General features: G+C 41.1%; 1 protein-coding gene across 2 annotated transcripts in view; it reads left to right on the top strand.

Moving 5' to 3' along the window:
- The window catches only part of mapk8ip1a (mitogen-activated protein kinase 8 interacting protein 1a), a 51292-nt gene that overhangs the window by 23820 nt on the left and 14212 nt on the right, over window positions 1-13260 (top strand). For both annotated transcript variants that reach the window (XM_050073559.1, XM_050073558.1), the window contains 7 exons: window positions 1189-1264; window positions 5560-6111; window positions 7554-8138; window positions 10358-10615; window positions 12100-12175; window positions 12266-12432; window positions 12551-12654. In XM_050073559.1, coding sequence (XP_049929516.1) covers window positions 1189-1264; window positions 5560-6111; window positions 7554-8138; window positions 10358-10615; window positions 12100-12175; window positions 12266-12432; window positions 12551-12654 — 1818 coding nt within the window. The remainder of the gene's footprint in view (window positions 1-1188; window positions 1265-5559; window positions 6112-7553; window positions 8139-10357; window positions 10616-12099; window positions 12176-12265; window positions 12433-12550; window positions 12655-13260) is intronic.

The following is a 13260-nucleotide window of genomic DNA, read 5'->3' as shown; positions in this document are numbered from 1 at the left end:
CATTGGCCCCATGTGATGGTTCCTCATAGTGCAAAAGCACAAGGTGATAAAATGAACTTCAATCACTGCAAAGCGACAGTAAAATAAGAACAGATTATCCATTCACACAATCCAACACATTCACAGCTACATTTGCACACTATCATGTTCAGACTATACGGTCGAAATGTCGACTCCCCCTGTCCACTAGTAATCAGTACTCTGCATGTTTAACATTAATTGTGTAAGGCCAGTCAGTCTGATGCAGAAGTACTTGAACTAGTTGAATGAAAGCATTCGAGTTTGTTTTTCACCCATCATATGTAGACAGGAGATACTGTTCCATGTAATCCAATACAACACGTACACTAACTCTGAAAGGACCATGGAATTCCAGTACAATCTCACCACAAAAATGAAGAAAGTGGTAACTCAGCGTATGCCCTGTATAGTGACAAGTAAACTCATCAACTTTTTGATCTGCTGATGAGATTTCTGGGATAAAAATGAAAATGTTGTATGGGTCAGTAGAGGTTTGGGAAACTGCCTTTACAGAAAGTAGTTGTAGCCGGTTAATTAACTAACAGGCCAACCATTTTCCTTCACAGACAGTTCTGAGCATCAGAAAATGATAAATTGCATTATGACTGTTGTTAATAATGAAATTGGCTCCATTACATTTCTGACTGCACATTGAATTCACCATATAGTGCTCATGTAATGCAAGTCTGAAGGAAGATGTCATCATAGAGAGAGAGAGATGTACTTAACAAAGAGAGGGATATTCAGGTCCTCCTTCTCTCTCTCTCTCTCCCTCTCTCTCTCTCTCTCTCTCTCTCTCACACACACACACACAGACACACACACGGTGACCATAGTAACAGGATGGGGTTTGCAACAGGGAAAGCAGATGCACGATGGGATGTCAGTAAGTGAGTCAGCGTTCTGCGTGGTCCCTATGACGTCGAGTCTGCACCGTCGCATACTTACTGGTAGATGCTGATTCCTCTTACTGGCAAAGAGAGGGAGATATATTTGGGGACAGATAGATAGATAGATAAATAGATAGATAGATAGATAGATAGATAGATAGATAGATAGATAGATACTTGGTGTGTGTGTGTGTGTGTGTGTGTGTGTGTGTGTGATCAACCCAGTCATGTATTTTTGTTTTCTGCTCTTACACTCTGTTTCTTTGACTCTATCCAGGACTCCATCAACAACAACTCTTTAGGCAAGAAGGACAGCTGGAAGGACTCCCGCTCCTCCTCCCCACATATTACAGGTATGGACACTGAATGAGTTTGGAAAAACTAAAGCAAGTATAGCTGCTGCAGCAGTGAGTCAGGGCTGGGCATCTTGAGAAGGAAGGAGAAGGAGGAAGAGCAGAAAGATGAAAATAGGACAGACAAAATACAGGAGGGTCTGTCAGCAGGACTGCCCAGACCATGGCTAATGAAAACTTATTACATTAAAAATACTTTAGAAATCATGGGTGTGGGGTGTCGGTTGCTTAGTGGATAGAGCAGGTGCCCCATGTACAAGGCTGTTGCCGCAGCGGCCCGGGTTCGACTCCAGCCTGTGGCCCTTTGCTGCATGTCATTCCCTCTCTTTCTCTCTCTCCCCCTTTCACACTCAGCTTTCCTATCAATTAAAGGCAAAAATGCCAAAAAAAAATATCTTAAAAAAAAAAAAATCATGGGTGTGTTCCGAATCACATATTTTCTTTTTTAATTTTAGTGGGTACTGCAGCTGCTCTATAAAAGTTCATGGGGTTGGATGCAGTATGCACACAGTCGGGACATACTACTGTTTCATAACATTAATCCCTGAACACTGACCCTCTTGCACATATAAAATGAAACGCCATGCACCAAGTTAGTTTAGTGGTCAACCCAGAGAGATCTGCTGTTGTTGCTACTTTGCAATGTATGTGGTAAAATTTAAAACTACATACAAGGTAGATTCTAACATATATTCACCACAGTAAAATTATGCATTTCTCTGACATTGTTATTTTCATAGTTATGTCCTTTTGTTGTTGGTAATATATTGTATTTGCAGCACATTGGTGCAGCAGACAGCATTGTCACCTTACAGCAAGAGGGTTTGAACCCAGGGTGGGTTCCAGCCCCCGTGACCCCCAACAGGATAAGCGGTTACGGAAAATGAATGAATGAATCTAGACAACACAGAAATGCCTTTAATTTGTTTGTTTTTTTGCAAAGACTGATTGCTTCATAAGTGGCAAACTGATGATTAAGATGCTTTTATTTCTATTGACTCCTACTGACACTTCTGACATTTGTCAAACTACCTCCACCATGACATCAAAATTTTGTATGTTTTTCATGAACACTGGAAATTTATTTAGTGAGAATTTGCAGCCGTTTACAATAGTATTTACATAAAAACATTTAGATGCACTGTGGGCTCAATTTTTGATATTTCAAAAATCTGAATCATGTGTAGGACAGTCTGAAGATGCTGTGTAGTGAATATGGTGTCAATTAAGCTAAAAATGTGTGAGGAGATAGGTGATGAACAAGTGATGAATATAATCCTGCCAGGTCAAAGAATCTAAAAAATCTTGGTGAAAGGTTGCCAAGACATAGCATATCTGACTGCTTTGTTATGACCTTCCAAAGTTTAACTTTAACTTTTTTAAACTTTAGATGGTTGCTACCATCGGGACTATGAGCCCACAATTTTAGGTGAGGAACTTTGATGTAGGATTGGAATTATATGGAGGGTTTGTTTTATTTTCATGTATGGGTAGACAGATTTTGTGGTAGAAAGTAAGGAAGAAGAATGACAATAACAAGAACGTCTTAAAAGCTATAACAATATTAAGATGGATAAAAATTTGATTTGTCCACTACAAATACAGTGAAACACCTAGAGAATTAAAGGCATATAGATACCCTTTATAAATTTTCACAGAATTTAAAATCATTCCTGTAGTCTCATTTAATCACTTTTACTTTAAAAGAACAACTCTCAGGAAAGTTTTCTGACCATCATGTTGGCACATTTTACTTTGGCAGCGCTATTAAATCCTGTCACTCTCCTTGCTTTCTTGGCAGTAAACTCAGCAGTCAGATCTGTGTAATTCATCTTGGATGCAGCATCCTTTCCAATGGATGGAATAGCAAGCCCACACAGTTTGTCCTGAGACTTTGAAAAGCTGCACTCTCCCAGTGCCACAGTCACCATGATGGTCAGAAGAATTCTGAGGGCAATTTCACATTCAGAAAATGTTATCTCAATGCGTCTGAGGATCTTTGGTTTGCTTTACTTAGTGTTGGAATCTGACTAAATACATATGCTCAGGTACATTACTTACAGTGGCATGCAAAAGTTTTGGCACACTTGGTCAAAATTTCTGTTTACTGTGAACAGCAAACAAGTAAAAGGTGACCTGATTTCCAAAGTTAAAAAAGTAAAGACACATTTCTTAAAATAAAATATTTTAAGCAAGATTACTTTTAATGTCAATCTTTTACAGTTTCAATATAAGGAAAGGGGAAAAGGTCCTGAAGCAAAAGTTTGAGCACCCTGCATGGTCAGTACTTAGTAGCACCCCCTTTGGCAAGTATTATAATTTCTACACACCTCTTGTCTGTCCATTTTCGCCCATTCTTACTGCAAAAGGCTTTTAGCTCTTTGAGATTCTTTGACTGTCTTGCATGCGCTGCTCTTTTAAAAGATATATATTTTTAGGGCATTTTTTAGCCTTTAATTGATAGGATAGTGAAGTGTGAAAGGGGGAGAGAGAGAGAGAGAGAGAGAGAGAGGGAGAGACATGCAGCAATGGGCCACAGGCTGGAGTCAAACCCGGGCCGCTGCAGCAACAGCCTTGTACATGGGGTGCCTGCTCTACCACTAAGCCACCAACGCCCCGATTCACTGCTCTTCTGAGGTCTATCCACATATTTGTAATGATGTTTAGGTCGGGGGACTGTGAGGGCCATGGCAAAACCTTCAGCTTGTGCCTCTTGAGGTAGTCCATTGTGGATTTCGAGGTGTGTTTAGGATCATTGTCCTGTTGTAGAAGCCATCCTTCCCTCATCTTCAACTTTTCTTTTTTTTTTTTTTTTTTTTTTTACAAATGCTGTGATGTTTGCTTCCAGAATTTGCTGGAATTTAACTGAATCCATTCTTCCCTCTACCTGTGAAATGTTCCCTGTGCCACTGGCTGCAACACAAGCACCACCAATCCAGAGTCTGATAAATCTTCCTGCAGGTCTTTTGCAGTCAAACAGGAGTTTTGATTTGCCTTTCAACAATCCTACCAGCAGCTCTCTCGGAAAGTTTTCTCAGTCTTCCAGACCTCAGCTTGACCTCCACAGTTCCTGTTAACTGCCATTTCTTAATTACATTACAAACTGAGGAAACAGCTACCTGAAAACACTTTGTTTTCTTCTTATAGTATTCTCCTGCTTTGTGGGCATCAGCAATTTTAATTTTCAGAGTGCTAGGCAGCTGTTTAGAGGAGCCCATGGCTGCTGATTGTTGACAAGGTTTCAGGAGTCAGAGTATTTAAAAAGCTTTGAAATCTGCATCACCTGGCCTTTCCTAACAATGACTGTGAACAAGCCCTGGAGACCCTGGTAAAAGTTGTCTGAGAGCTCAAATGTCTTGGGGTACCCAGTAGTGGCCAAACTTTTGCATGCCACTGTAAGTACAATTTTAGGTACTGAGTTGAGTATTTCTATTTTATGTGACTTAATACTTTTACTCCACTCGGGGGAATGGAAGTGGCTGTCACACTTAATAGATTCCGTTTTAATGTGTAATGGAAGCCTGAAGTGTCAGGTAGGAATGGAGTGACCTCTCCTAAAGCTTATTCTGTTCAAAAGATATGGATTGTCAAATATGTCCTGTGCACTTGTGACAGCCATCACCATCGTGGGGTCGGTTGTCATACACTATGGAGTTGGTTGTTCCTGTGTCGTTTTAATAGAGAATAAAAAGGAGGCAATCATATAAATGACTGCAGTTCAATTTAATTGAAATACCACATCCCAACACATCTCCTGCACTGAGAGAATGTAAACAGGAAAAAAATCATTACAAGTGCCTTTTTACCCTAATATTACAATATAAAGAACAATACAAAAAAAAAACATTAATTATAAGACAGTCCATATCTTTTAAGATAGGTGACCTTACTCTCCTCAAGAGAGTAAAAGATAGGTGACTGCCTTATAATTAAGTATAAGTAATACAATGTATATACCAACTTATCAATTATAATATATCATCATATGTTATGCTACCCAGCAGTATATAAAGTAATTCAAATTCAGCCCACCTTTTCTAGCTGCAACAGGGATGTCCTGGCATGACAGTACAAGAGTGACGACAGATCCTCAAGAATGAAGTAAATATGTTCTTGAATTATTTGAAATGAACGTGTGATTGTTCTCGTAACTGTTATTTATCCAGGACAAGCTGCTTACTTTGATAATCCCTCTGTATACATCTGGTTGCCTAATACATAATCTGATGTTTTTTTTGTGTGTGTGTGTGTGTGTGTGTGTGTGTGTGTGTGTGTGTGTGTGTGTGTGTGTTAAGGGGATCTAACACCACCAGATACCCAACCAAAAGCGGAGGACAAAGTTCGGCACAGCACGCGCCGCCCGGCCCCCAAACCCCCCACAGCCAATGGAACAAACAGCAGAGCCAACACTCAGGCTGCTGCCACCACCGCAGACACACGCGCTCGACTGCGGGAAAGACAGGTGTCAGGGGTCACACACACACAGTCCTCCAGCACACTGAGGAGTCAAAGGAGAGCAGGGAGAGGAGCAACAGCGATGAGAGAAAGGAGCCTGGGGGACATCAGAGGAAAGGATGGAGTGACAGCAGGGAAGGAAGAAAGAAGAGCAGGAAGACTATGTGATGGGAAGGAGAAAGAAAGAAATGGACATCAGAGGCCAAGGGAAGCAAATGGACTGAAAAGCCGGGGGGCTGATGGGAAAGGAAAAGTAGGTGCTAAAGGGGTTAACAAAGGAGGGGGATTCAAGCCAAATAACATACTGTCGAACCAGGAAGTTTATCTGACAGCCATGGTGGTTCCACGCACACCCGTAGCACCAAGAAACCAGGACAAGACCCAAGACCAAGGTAATGAACCACCCTTAGAGCGCATGGAGGTGACTGTTGTAACCTTTACTTAAGTCCCTTGTGAGATTTTTTTTTTTTTTTTGAAAAACTGATCAAAAAACTTTACATCAAAAAGAATTAATGTGTACCATGGGTTATAAAGGTGTGATTTTCTATGCAGGTGACAGCAGTCCTACAACAGTCAAACAGTAGCCATGATAATGACAGACATTATAATGCCAGTAGTGATTTAACATGATCTCTAACAAAGAGCACTTTACATTTTCACTTTTGCCTTAATTCTGAATGATAAGCACTACAGTTAAGTAAAATGTGCTAAGTGAATCACAAGCTTGAGCCTCCTTTCCCACCCCAGTTATTTTTGTCATAGTCCCTTAGTACCAATTCTTTTATTTGCATTCTTAAAACAGAACAAGGAAATAGGCTAGTTGTTGATTAGCACATGAATTTTATTTAAGTAATTGCTGAATTGTATGCTAGCTAAGATACAGAGAGCTTGTTTGATACTTTGGTTGTCTAAAAACCTGACAGTAGTGGGGCTAAAAACATTGTCCTGGGATAAAAGTTCATGGGCTAAGTTCATTAAATTAATCCCTTTGGAGGCATGAATGTTCTTAGTTAATTTCATGGTAATCTGCCCATTAGGTTATAAGACATCTCATGTGCAAAAGTGGCATTTTGTCTGGATGATAGTGCCAGACTAAAACTCATTAAATGTCCAAAATGAAAATGGTTCATCCTAGGGGAAGCATGAATATGCTCAACCTAATAAATTAAATAAATGAACCTGATGAAAGTCGAACGTTCACTTTTCTTTCATGTGTGTTTTTAATATTCACCAACTCCTGAGGCAAATATCTGGCCCTTTAGCTGCTTAATGTGCCACTATGTGGCCAACCTCACATTAAGCTTGAGGTTGATGGAGTTTTTGGCCAGAACAGTGATCCAAAACTGCCTGCAGTGCTTTGTACAGCTGAGGGAACACGTGTAGTTGGTAACTGGTGCAAAATTGGTGCAGCCTTTAAGATCTAGTAGTCACACTGACACAAACAGAAAGACAGAATATAATAATAGTATTCACACTGGCCTGAAAAAAGTCCAACTGTGATTACAGCCACAGTCTATGACTACTGGCCATTCAGCATCTGTACCTGAACCTGAGGGGTTAAGTGCCTTGCTTAAGGGCAAAATAAAGACCCTGAGTAATACTGGGAGATTTCTGGTTGTATATTGCTAAACAGCAGGCCTACTAGTTGCTCTTTTTAATATCTTTATCATGGTACAACATCACTTTTCCAGGGAAGGTTTATTTAATCTAATCATACATGTTAACAAGTTTAAGGTTTGTAAAACATGTAAAGTGGTTCATGCTTTTGCAAGCAGTCTGAAAATTTCTCTGTTACTCCTTAAATCTAACCACTGCCCATATTTTGTGTTCTTAGGCCAAAACCATGACAGGACCCAGGACAACCCCCCTATTCTCTCGCGGTCCAGTAGCGAAGGGGGGTCAAACAGAATGTCCCTCAGCTCAGACACAGAAGGTCCCCCACCAGGGCCCCTGCATCCCTCTCTATCCCACCGAACCAACCCTGACATCAGCGAAGAAGAGGGGGAGGGAGATCCCACTCCCTGTGTTAATGTCCAGAATGGTCCAACACACTGCCTTGCAAATAATGAAAAAGCAGAGATGGACTGTACCAAGTCAGAGGTTGATACAGGAAGAGGGAAATGTGATAATAATACTGAGGTGGAAGGCACCAACTCTGTCACTCAGGGAGATTGTGCAGCTGCTCAGACTGTACCAAAGAGTGAGGCTACAGCAGGGTTAAATTATGACTCTGTTAAATACACTCTGGTGGTCGATGAACATGCTCAATTGGAGCTGGGCAGCCTCAAGGACTGCTTTCATGGTTACAAGGAGCACAATGATGACAGCGATGCAGAGACGGTCTATCAGTCAGCAAATGAGGAGGAAGACCCAGAGTATGAGGAGGAGAGGAAGAGGACAGAAGAAGCAAAGAAGCAAGGTAATGATAATTCAGATTCATTTTTAACATGGCTGAGCTCACTTTTGTCAGAAAGCAGTATCATGAGTTGGTACAACAGTGGCTAAAAGTCTAGAGGCAAGATACAGATAGCTCTTTTGGAGTGCTAAAAACCTTTCCTGAGGGTGGCTCCAAAGAAAGGTTCAAGGGTGATCAATTAAATGAAAGGGTTTATCCCTTGGGAAGTATGAATGTTCTCAGCAAAGTTCATGATAATCTGCTTATTGATTAATGAGACATCTTGTGTACAAAACTGGCATTTCGTCCTGATGATAAATAAATGGATTATCTTCTGGGAAGCACGAATGTGCTCGACCCAATCAACAGATTAAATGTTGGAATCTATGTTTCTGCATACCAGGGTTACATTACATTTGTATGGTATTATGAAGGAGATACTTTGAAACTTTATGTTTTTTTATGTTTCAACAGTGCTGTGGTTAATGTGTGGTTACACTTTGGCACAAAAACACCTGGTTATGGTTAGGGAAAGGTCATGTTTTGGTTTAAAATACCCACTTTTGGTGGTACTATTTCAGCAGGAAATGAGAGAAAATCAACCACCTTTTGTGGTGCTATCCCTGGTGGAGACACAGAGACTGGTTGCTAAAAAACACCAATGTTTGTTGGCTAAAAAGCCACTGGAAATGTGGCCATAACTGGCTAAAAATCAACCTGTTTTGAACAGTGGCCTGCAGCTTGGTAGGTGTCTTGCTCAGGTGTCACCCCATCCACCATCCCCTCCACCTTCCCATGACAGTTGGCTCATATACTGTGTCCCTTGGGGAACCGACGCATATGTAACGTAATAATGTAATGTATGCTGAATTTGGTTTGCAGAAATATATAATGCCAGCATTTTCTTCTGGCGACTGGGCTGGGCTTATTTTAAAGTGGAAATTGCTTAATTATATAATAACATATAATATCAATGATTAGTTAGAGGAAAATGTCAAGGGGTCAACCACATTATTAGGAACTGTCTTCTAGGGCCCCTGATTTCCCATATCAGATTTTATGGTGGTCTTCCCAGCAGGCGCTGAAATGTTCAGCTTGAAACCAAGAGTAGAACAGAAGGACAGACTGTCAGACAGTGACTGAGAGAAAATATTATCTATATCAACCCAAACTGCTCCAACTGTGGCTGAAAAATGTGTGTTTATGTAGGACCCAATTGGTCATGACAAGAGGCTAATTAGGAAAACACATTTTCAGGACCTTTAAAAGTACATCACCTGGTTTTATTCTTACACTCAGCAGTGCAATAAATATCAGGGAGTGTACCTTTAAAATGTGTGATAAACTTTAATGTTTCATGGTACACAACAACAATAGCATAAACATTTGGGAAGGCTCACGGGGATATGAAATACATCCAACATTCCCATAGCAACAACAAGTCAATTTTAGCAACAAAAGAGAAAAATACCCTCTTTCATACCGCAATTTCAGCTTAATTTTCAGTTTGTGGATCCAATTAAAGGATGTCCTAAATTACCAATTAATCTCTGTAACATCAGAAACCCTGCTGTGAGTGCAGTCACACTGCAAAGCTGAGCAATTCACTGTTTTTAAGAAAGAGCTGTAATAGTATAGCAAGCTGCGTCAGAACCAAGAATCACAATCAGCTTTATTGGCCAAGTGTGTTTGGACACACAAGGAATTTGACTCTGGTTTCCAGTGGCTCTCAGTGTACCTACATACTTACATACATAAATACCTACATACAAAAACTAACATATTGTATAACTATTATATACTGCACATACAAGCAGATGAAAAAAGCTTGCAAGATCAGTTGGTGCTTTCACTGTTTTAATTTGTCCTGTAAGGTGCAATGATACATTTTGAGATGTGCATTTTGGGACAGGCCTTGAGAATTCATGTTTAAGTGATCTTAACAAGGTTTGTGATTTGTATGTAGAGCTGTGTGTCATCTGCATATCAACAGAAATAGGTACAATGTCTCTGAGTCATGTTATTAAGTTGAAACATAAAACGACAAAAGATTAGAGGGCCCAGTACTGGAAAACCACTGAACAGAAGGAGCACCAAACATTTACTGAATGATTGTGCAGGTGTAGCTCAAGGACAGAAGACTGTCTTAAATTGAAATCAAACATACGCTATCTTTTTGCACAGTGCCTTTGTTCTTGTGTCTTGCTGCTAGTAGTTTAACTTTTCTTGTTTTCTGCTCAAAGACAGGAGGAAAGAAGAGGAAAAGAGAAGAAAGGAGGAGGAGGAGAAGAAGAAGTGGAGGGAAGAGGATTTGAAAAGGAGGAGGGAGGAGGAAATAAAGAGACGGAGGGAAGTTGTGGCAAGGATCTGTAAGCAGTCAAAGGTAACATCAACTACAACTTCAGAGGAAGAAGAGTCTAATGGAGAAAGGGCCGCAGCTTCCAGGAGTAAGAAGTTCCTCAACCTGTTTCCCAACAAGAGCAGTCATTACAGCGCCACAGGTTTGTATATCCCCCATTAGTAACACTCAAGTGTGTACTTAGAAAGTCATTCTGTGTTGAATTTGTATGAGGTTACAGCATTTTTCATATCATTCTGATGGTATCAGTTTTTGTTTGGAGAAAATAAGACAATCTCTGTTTTGAAAAATGGTGTAGTCTCATAGACATTGATGTATAAAGAGAACTGGATACAGCATTTAAGGCAGTGCCCTCTTTATTCCTATGAAAGTTGCTCAGTGGCGCATAAAGCCAAAGTTCAAATTTACGGGTATAAAATTACCCAGGTCTTCCACTTCATTGGGCCCATAAAGCTAGCACTCTAGGAACTTAAACCAGGTTTAGCCCTCTGCTAACTTAAATGGGGATAAATAGTTTAATTGTGCAGTTCTTCTAGACTGTCAAAATGTTATTGGACCAAAAATATTTTTTGGGCCCCACTGCATCACATAGCCAACCCAGAAGTTGTAATTTCACGTTTTAGTCACTATGTCAAATTGGCTTCAAAGCCCAGTGCTGTTCCCAGAGGATATAGTCTATATCCCCCTTAACACCGCCTCGTTAAGGCAGGAATTTCACACTGTTATGCCACCTAGTCATTCTGTATAAAATGTACAGTCACGGAATGGGAGGACAGAGTTGTCTTGCCTTCAAGACGGCATTGGAGGTAATAACAGTGCCGAAAAGATGTCTAATGGACGGGACAGGATCATGGGCGGTACGAGTAGTAGCTGGCACAGTAGCTGGAAGTAACTGTAAATGATTGTTATTGCCATGTTATGCCATTGTTATTGTTTGTAAAGCGCAGCAGACATGGGTTTTTATCACGCCCTTTTTGCTTCCTTCCTCACACACATGCTGCCGTTTGGTTCTCTGTAAAAATGCAAAGGCGGCATGAATTAGGGACTTAAAGAGACAAGGGAAGCTCTATTGCACTATCTCTGTGTAAAAAAGGGCTTATGTGTGGCTTTCAGTCCTCTCATTCTCAGTGTCCCCAAGTTGAAGTGATGGAAGGAGTAGTGTGCATTAACGTGAGCCTCAGAATCTTTCTCACACTATTGTAAGGAGTTGTCAAAGTTCATTTTATCTTTTTTTTTTCATCAATTTCCAAATCCTATGCAAAGGAGCTTTAAGCTTTTCCATGGTTGAGGCCATGTGGGTTTCCAGTCAAGTCAAAATTTAATCACTTTACTTTTGTGTCTTTTCATGAAAGGATGATATGACACAAAATACAAACTGTAAACTGATGATTGATGAACTAACCAGAAAAATGAACACTTGAATATATATCAGTGTGATAAAAACTTCCTAAAGATGCCATGTCATGTCCCATCTGATAACATGGAGGAGGCAGGGTTTATGACCTATGCAGCAGCCAGACACCAGGGGGTGATCAAGATGTTGTGGCTTCACTGGGGAACTTGGGGAATTGTCATCTTTACATGCAGTCTCTGATTGTGAGTATAACATAATGCTGTCTCATTCAGGTGCTGGGTCTTTTGGTGTGTTCTCCTGTGTTTTGAATGGAGTGGAGAGAGAACAGAGCCACAGAGCTGCCTACAGGTTAATACATATGAACATACACAAACTAATTGTGACATGTACAAATAAACACATCAGACTGAAATCTATAAATTTGTATGGCTGTTTTAGGTTTGTCCCTCGTCATGAAGATGAGCTGTACCTAGAGTCAGATGACCCAGTGTTAATACTGAACCAGTCTGAGGACCTGTGGTGTCAGGGTTACAACATGAGGACTGGCGCTACCGGCATCTTCCCTGCCTTCTATGCTGTCAAGGTGGCCAAAGATATTAACCAAGGTACACTGCAAAAAAAAAAAAAAAATACTGAAATGTAAAAACAGAATACCACCATCATCAACAACATTTCATAATTAAAGATGTATTTTCTTATGTTTGTTCTTCTTTCCTCTCACAGTCCAGAAAGATGGCTGGACAGATCAGTTCCTGGTGCGATTCCTGGGTTCAGTTCAGGTCCCCATCCACAAAGGCAATGACATGCTATGTGCTGCGATGCAAAAGGTACACAAGTACAGACACTGTGCAGCAGAACTGCAACATGAAAGCTGATTATCAGTGGTATAATGCTAAATAACTGGTGATCATTGCATGGTATAACAACCATTTAAAAGCTAGTTGCAGGAAATGGGGTTATGTTTTAAATTCTAATATTTCCAAGTATAATATTAATAATACTTACTGTCTCTTAAAACACTGTTCATACTCGTACTCGTCGTCCTCCGCTTATCCGGGTCCGGGTCGCGGGGGCAGCAGCCTCAGCAAAGAAGCCCAGACAGTCTTCTCCCCAGTCACCTCCGTCAGCTCTTCCGAGGGAACCCCGAGGCGTTCCCAGGCCAGCCGGGCGATGTAATCCCTCCAGCGTGTCCTGGGGCGGCCCCGAGGTCTCCTCCCATTTGGACATGCCCGAAACACCTCCCAAGGGAGGCGTCCGGGAGGCATCCTTACCAGATGCCCGAACCACCTCAACTGGCTCCTCTCGATGTGGAGGAGCAGCGGCTCTACTCCGAGTCCCTCCCGGATGTCCGAGCTCCTCACCCTATCTCTAAGGCTGAGCCCAGCCACCCTACGGAGGAAACTCATTTCGGCTGCTTGTACTCGCGATCTCGT

Source organism: Epinephelus moara, chromosome 20, assembly GCF_006386435.1.
Source record: "Epinephelus moara isolate mb chromosome 20, YSFRI_EMoa_1.0, whole genome shotgun sequence".
Taxonomy (NCBI): Eukaryota; Metazoa; Chordata; class Actinopteri; order Perciformes; family Serranidae; genus Epinephelus; species Epinephelus moara.
This window is presented reverse-complemented; position numbering and strand designations above follow the sequence as displayed.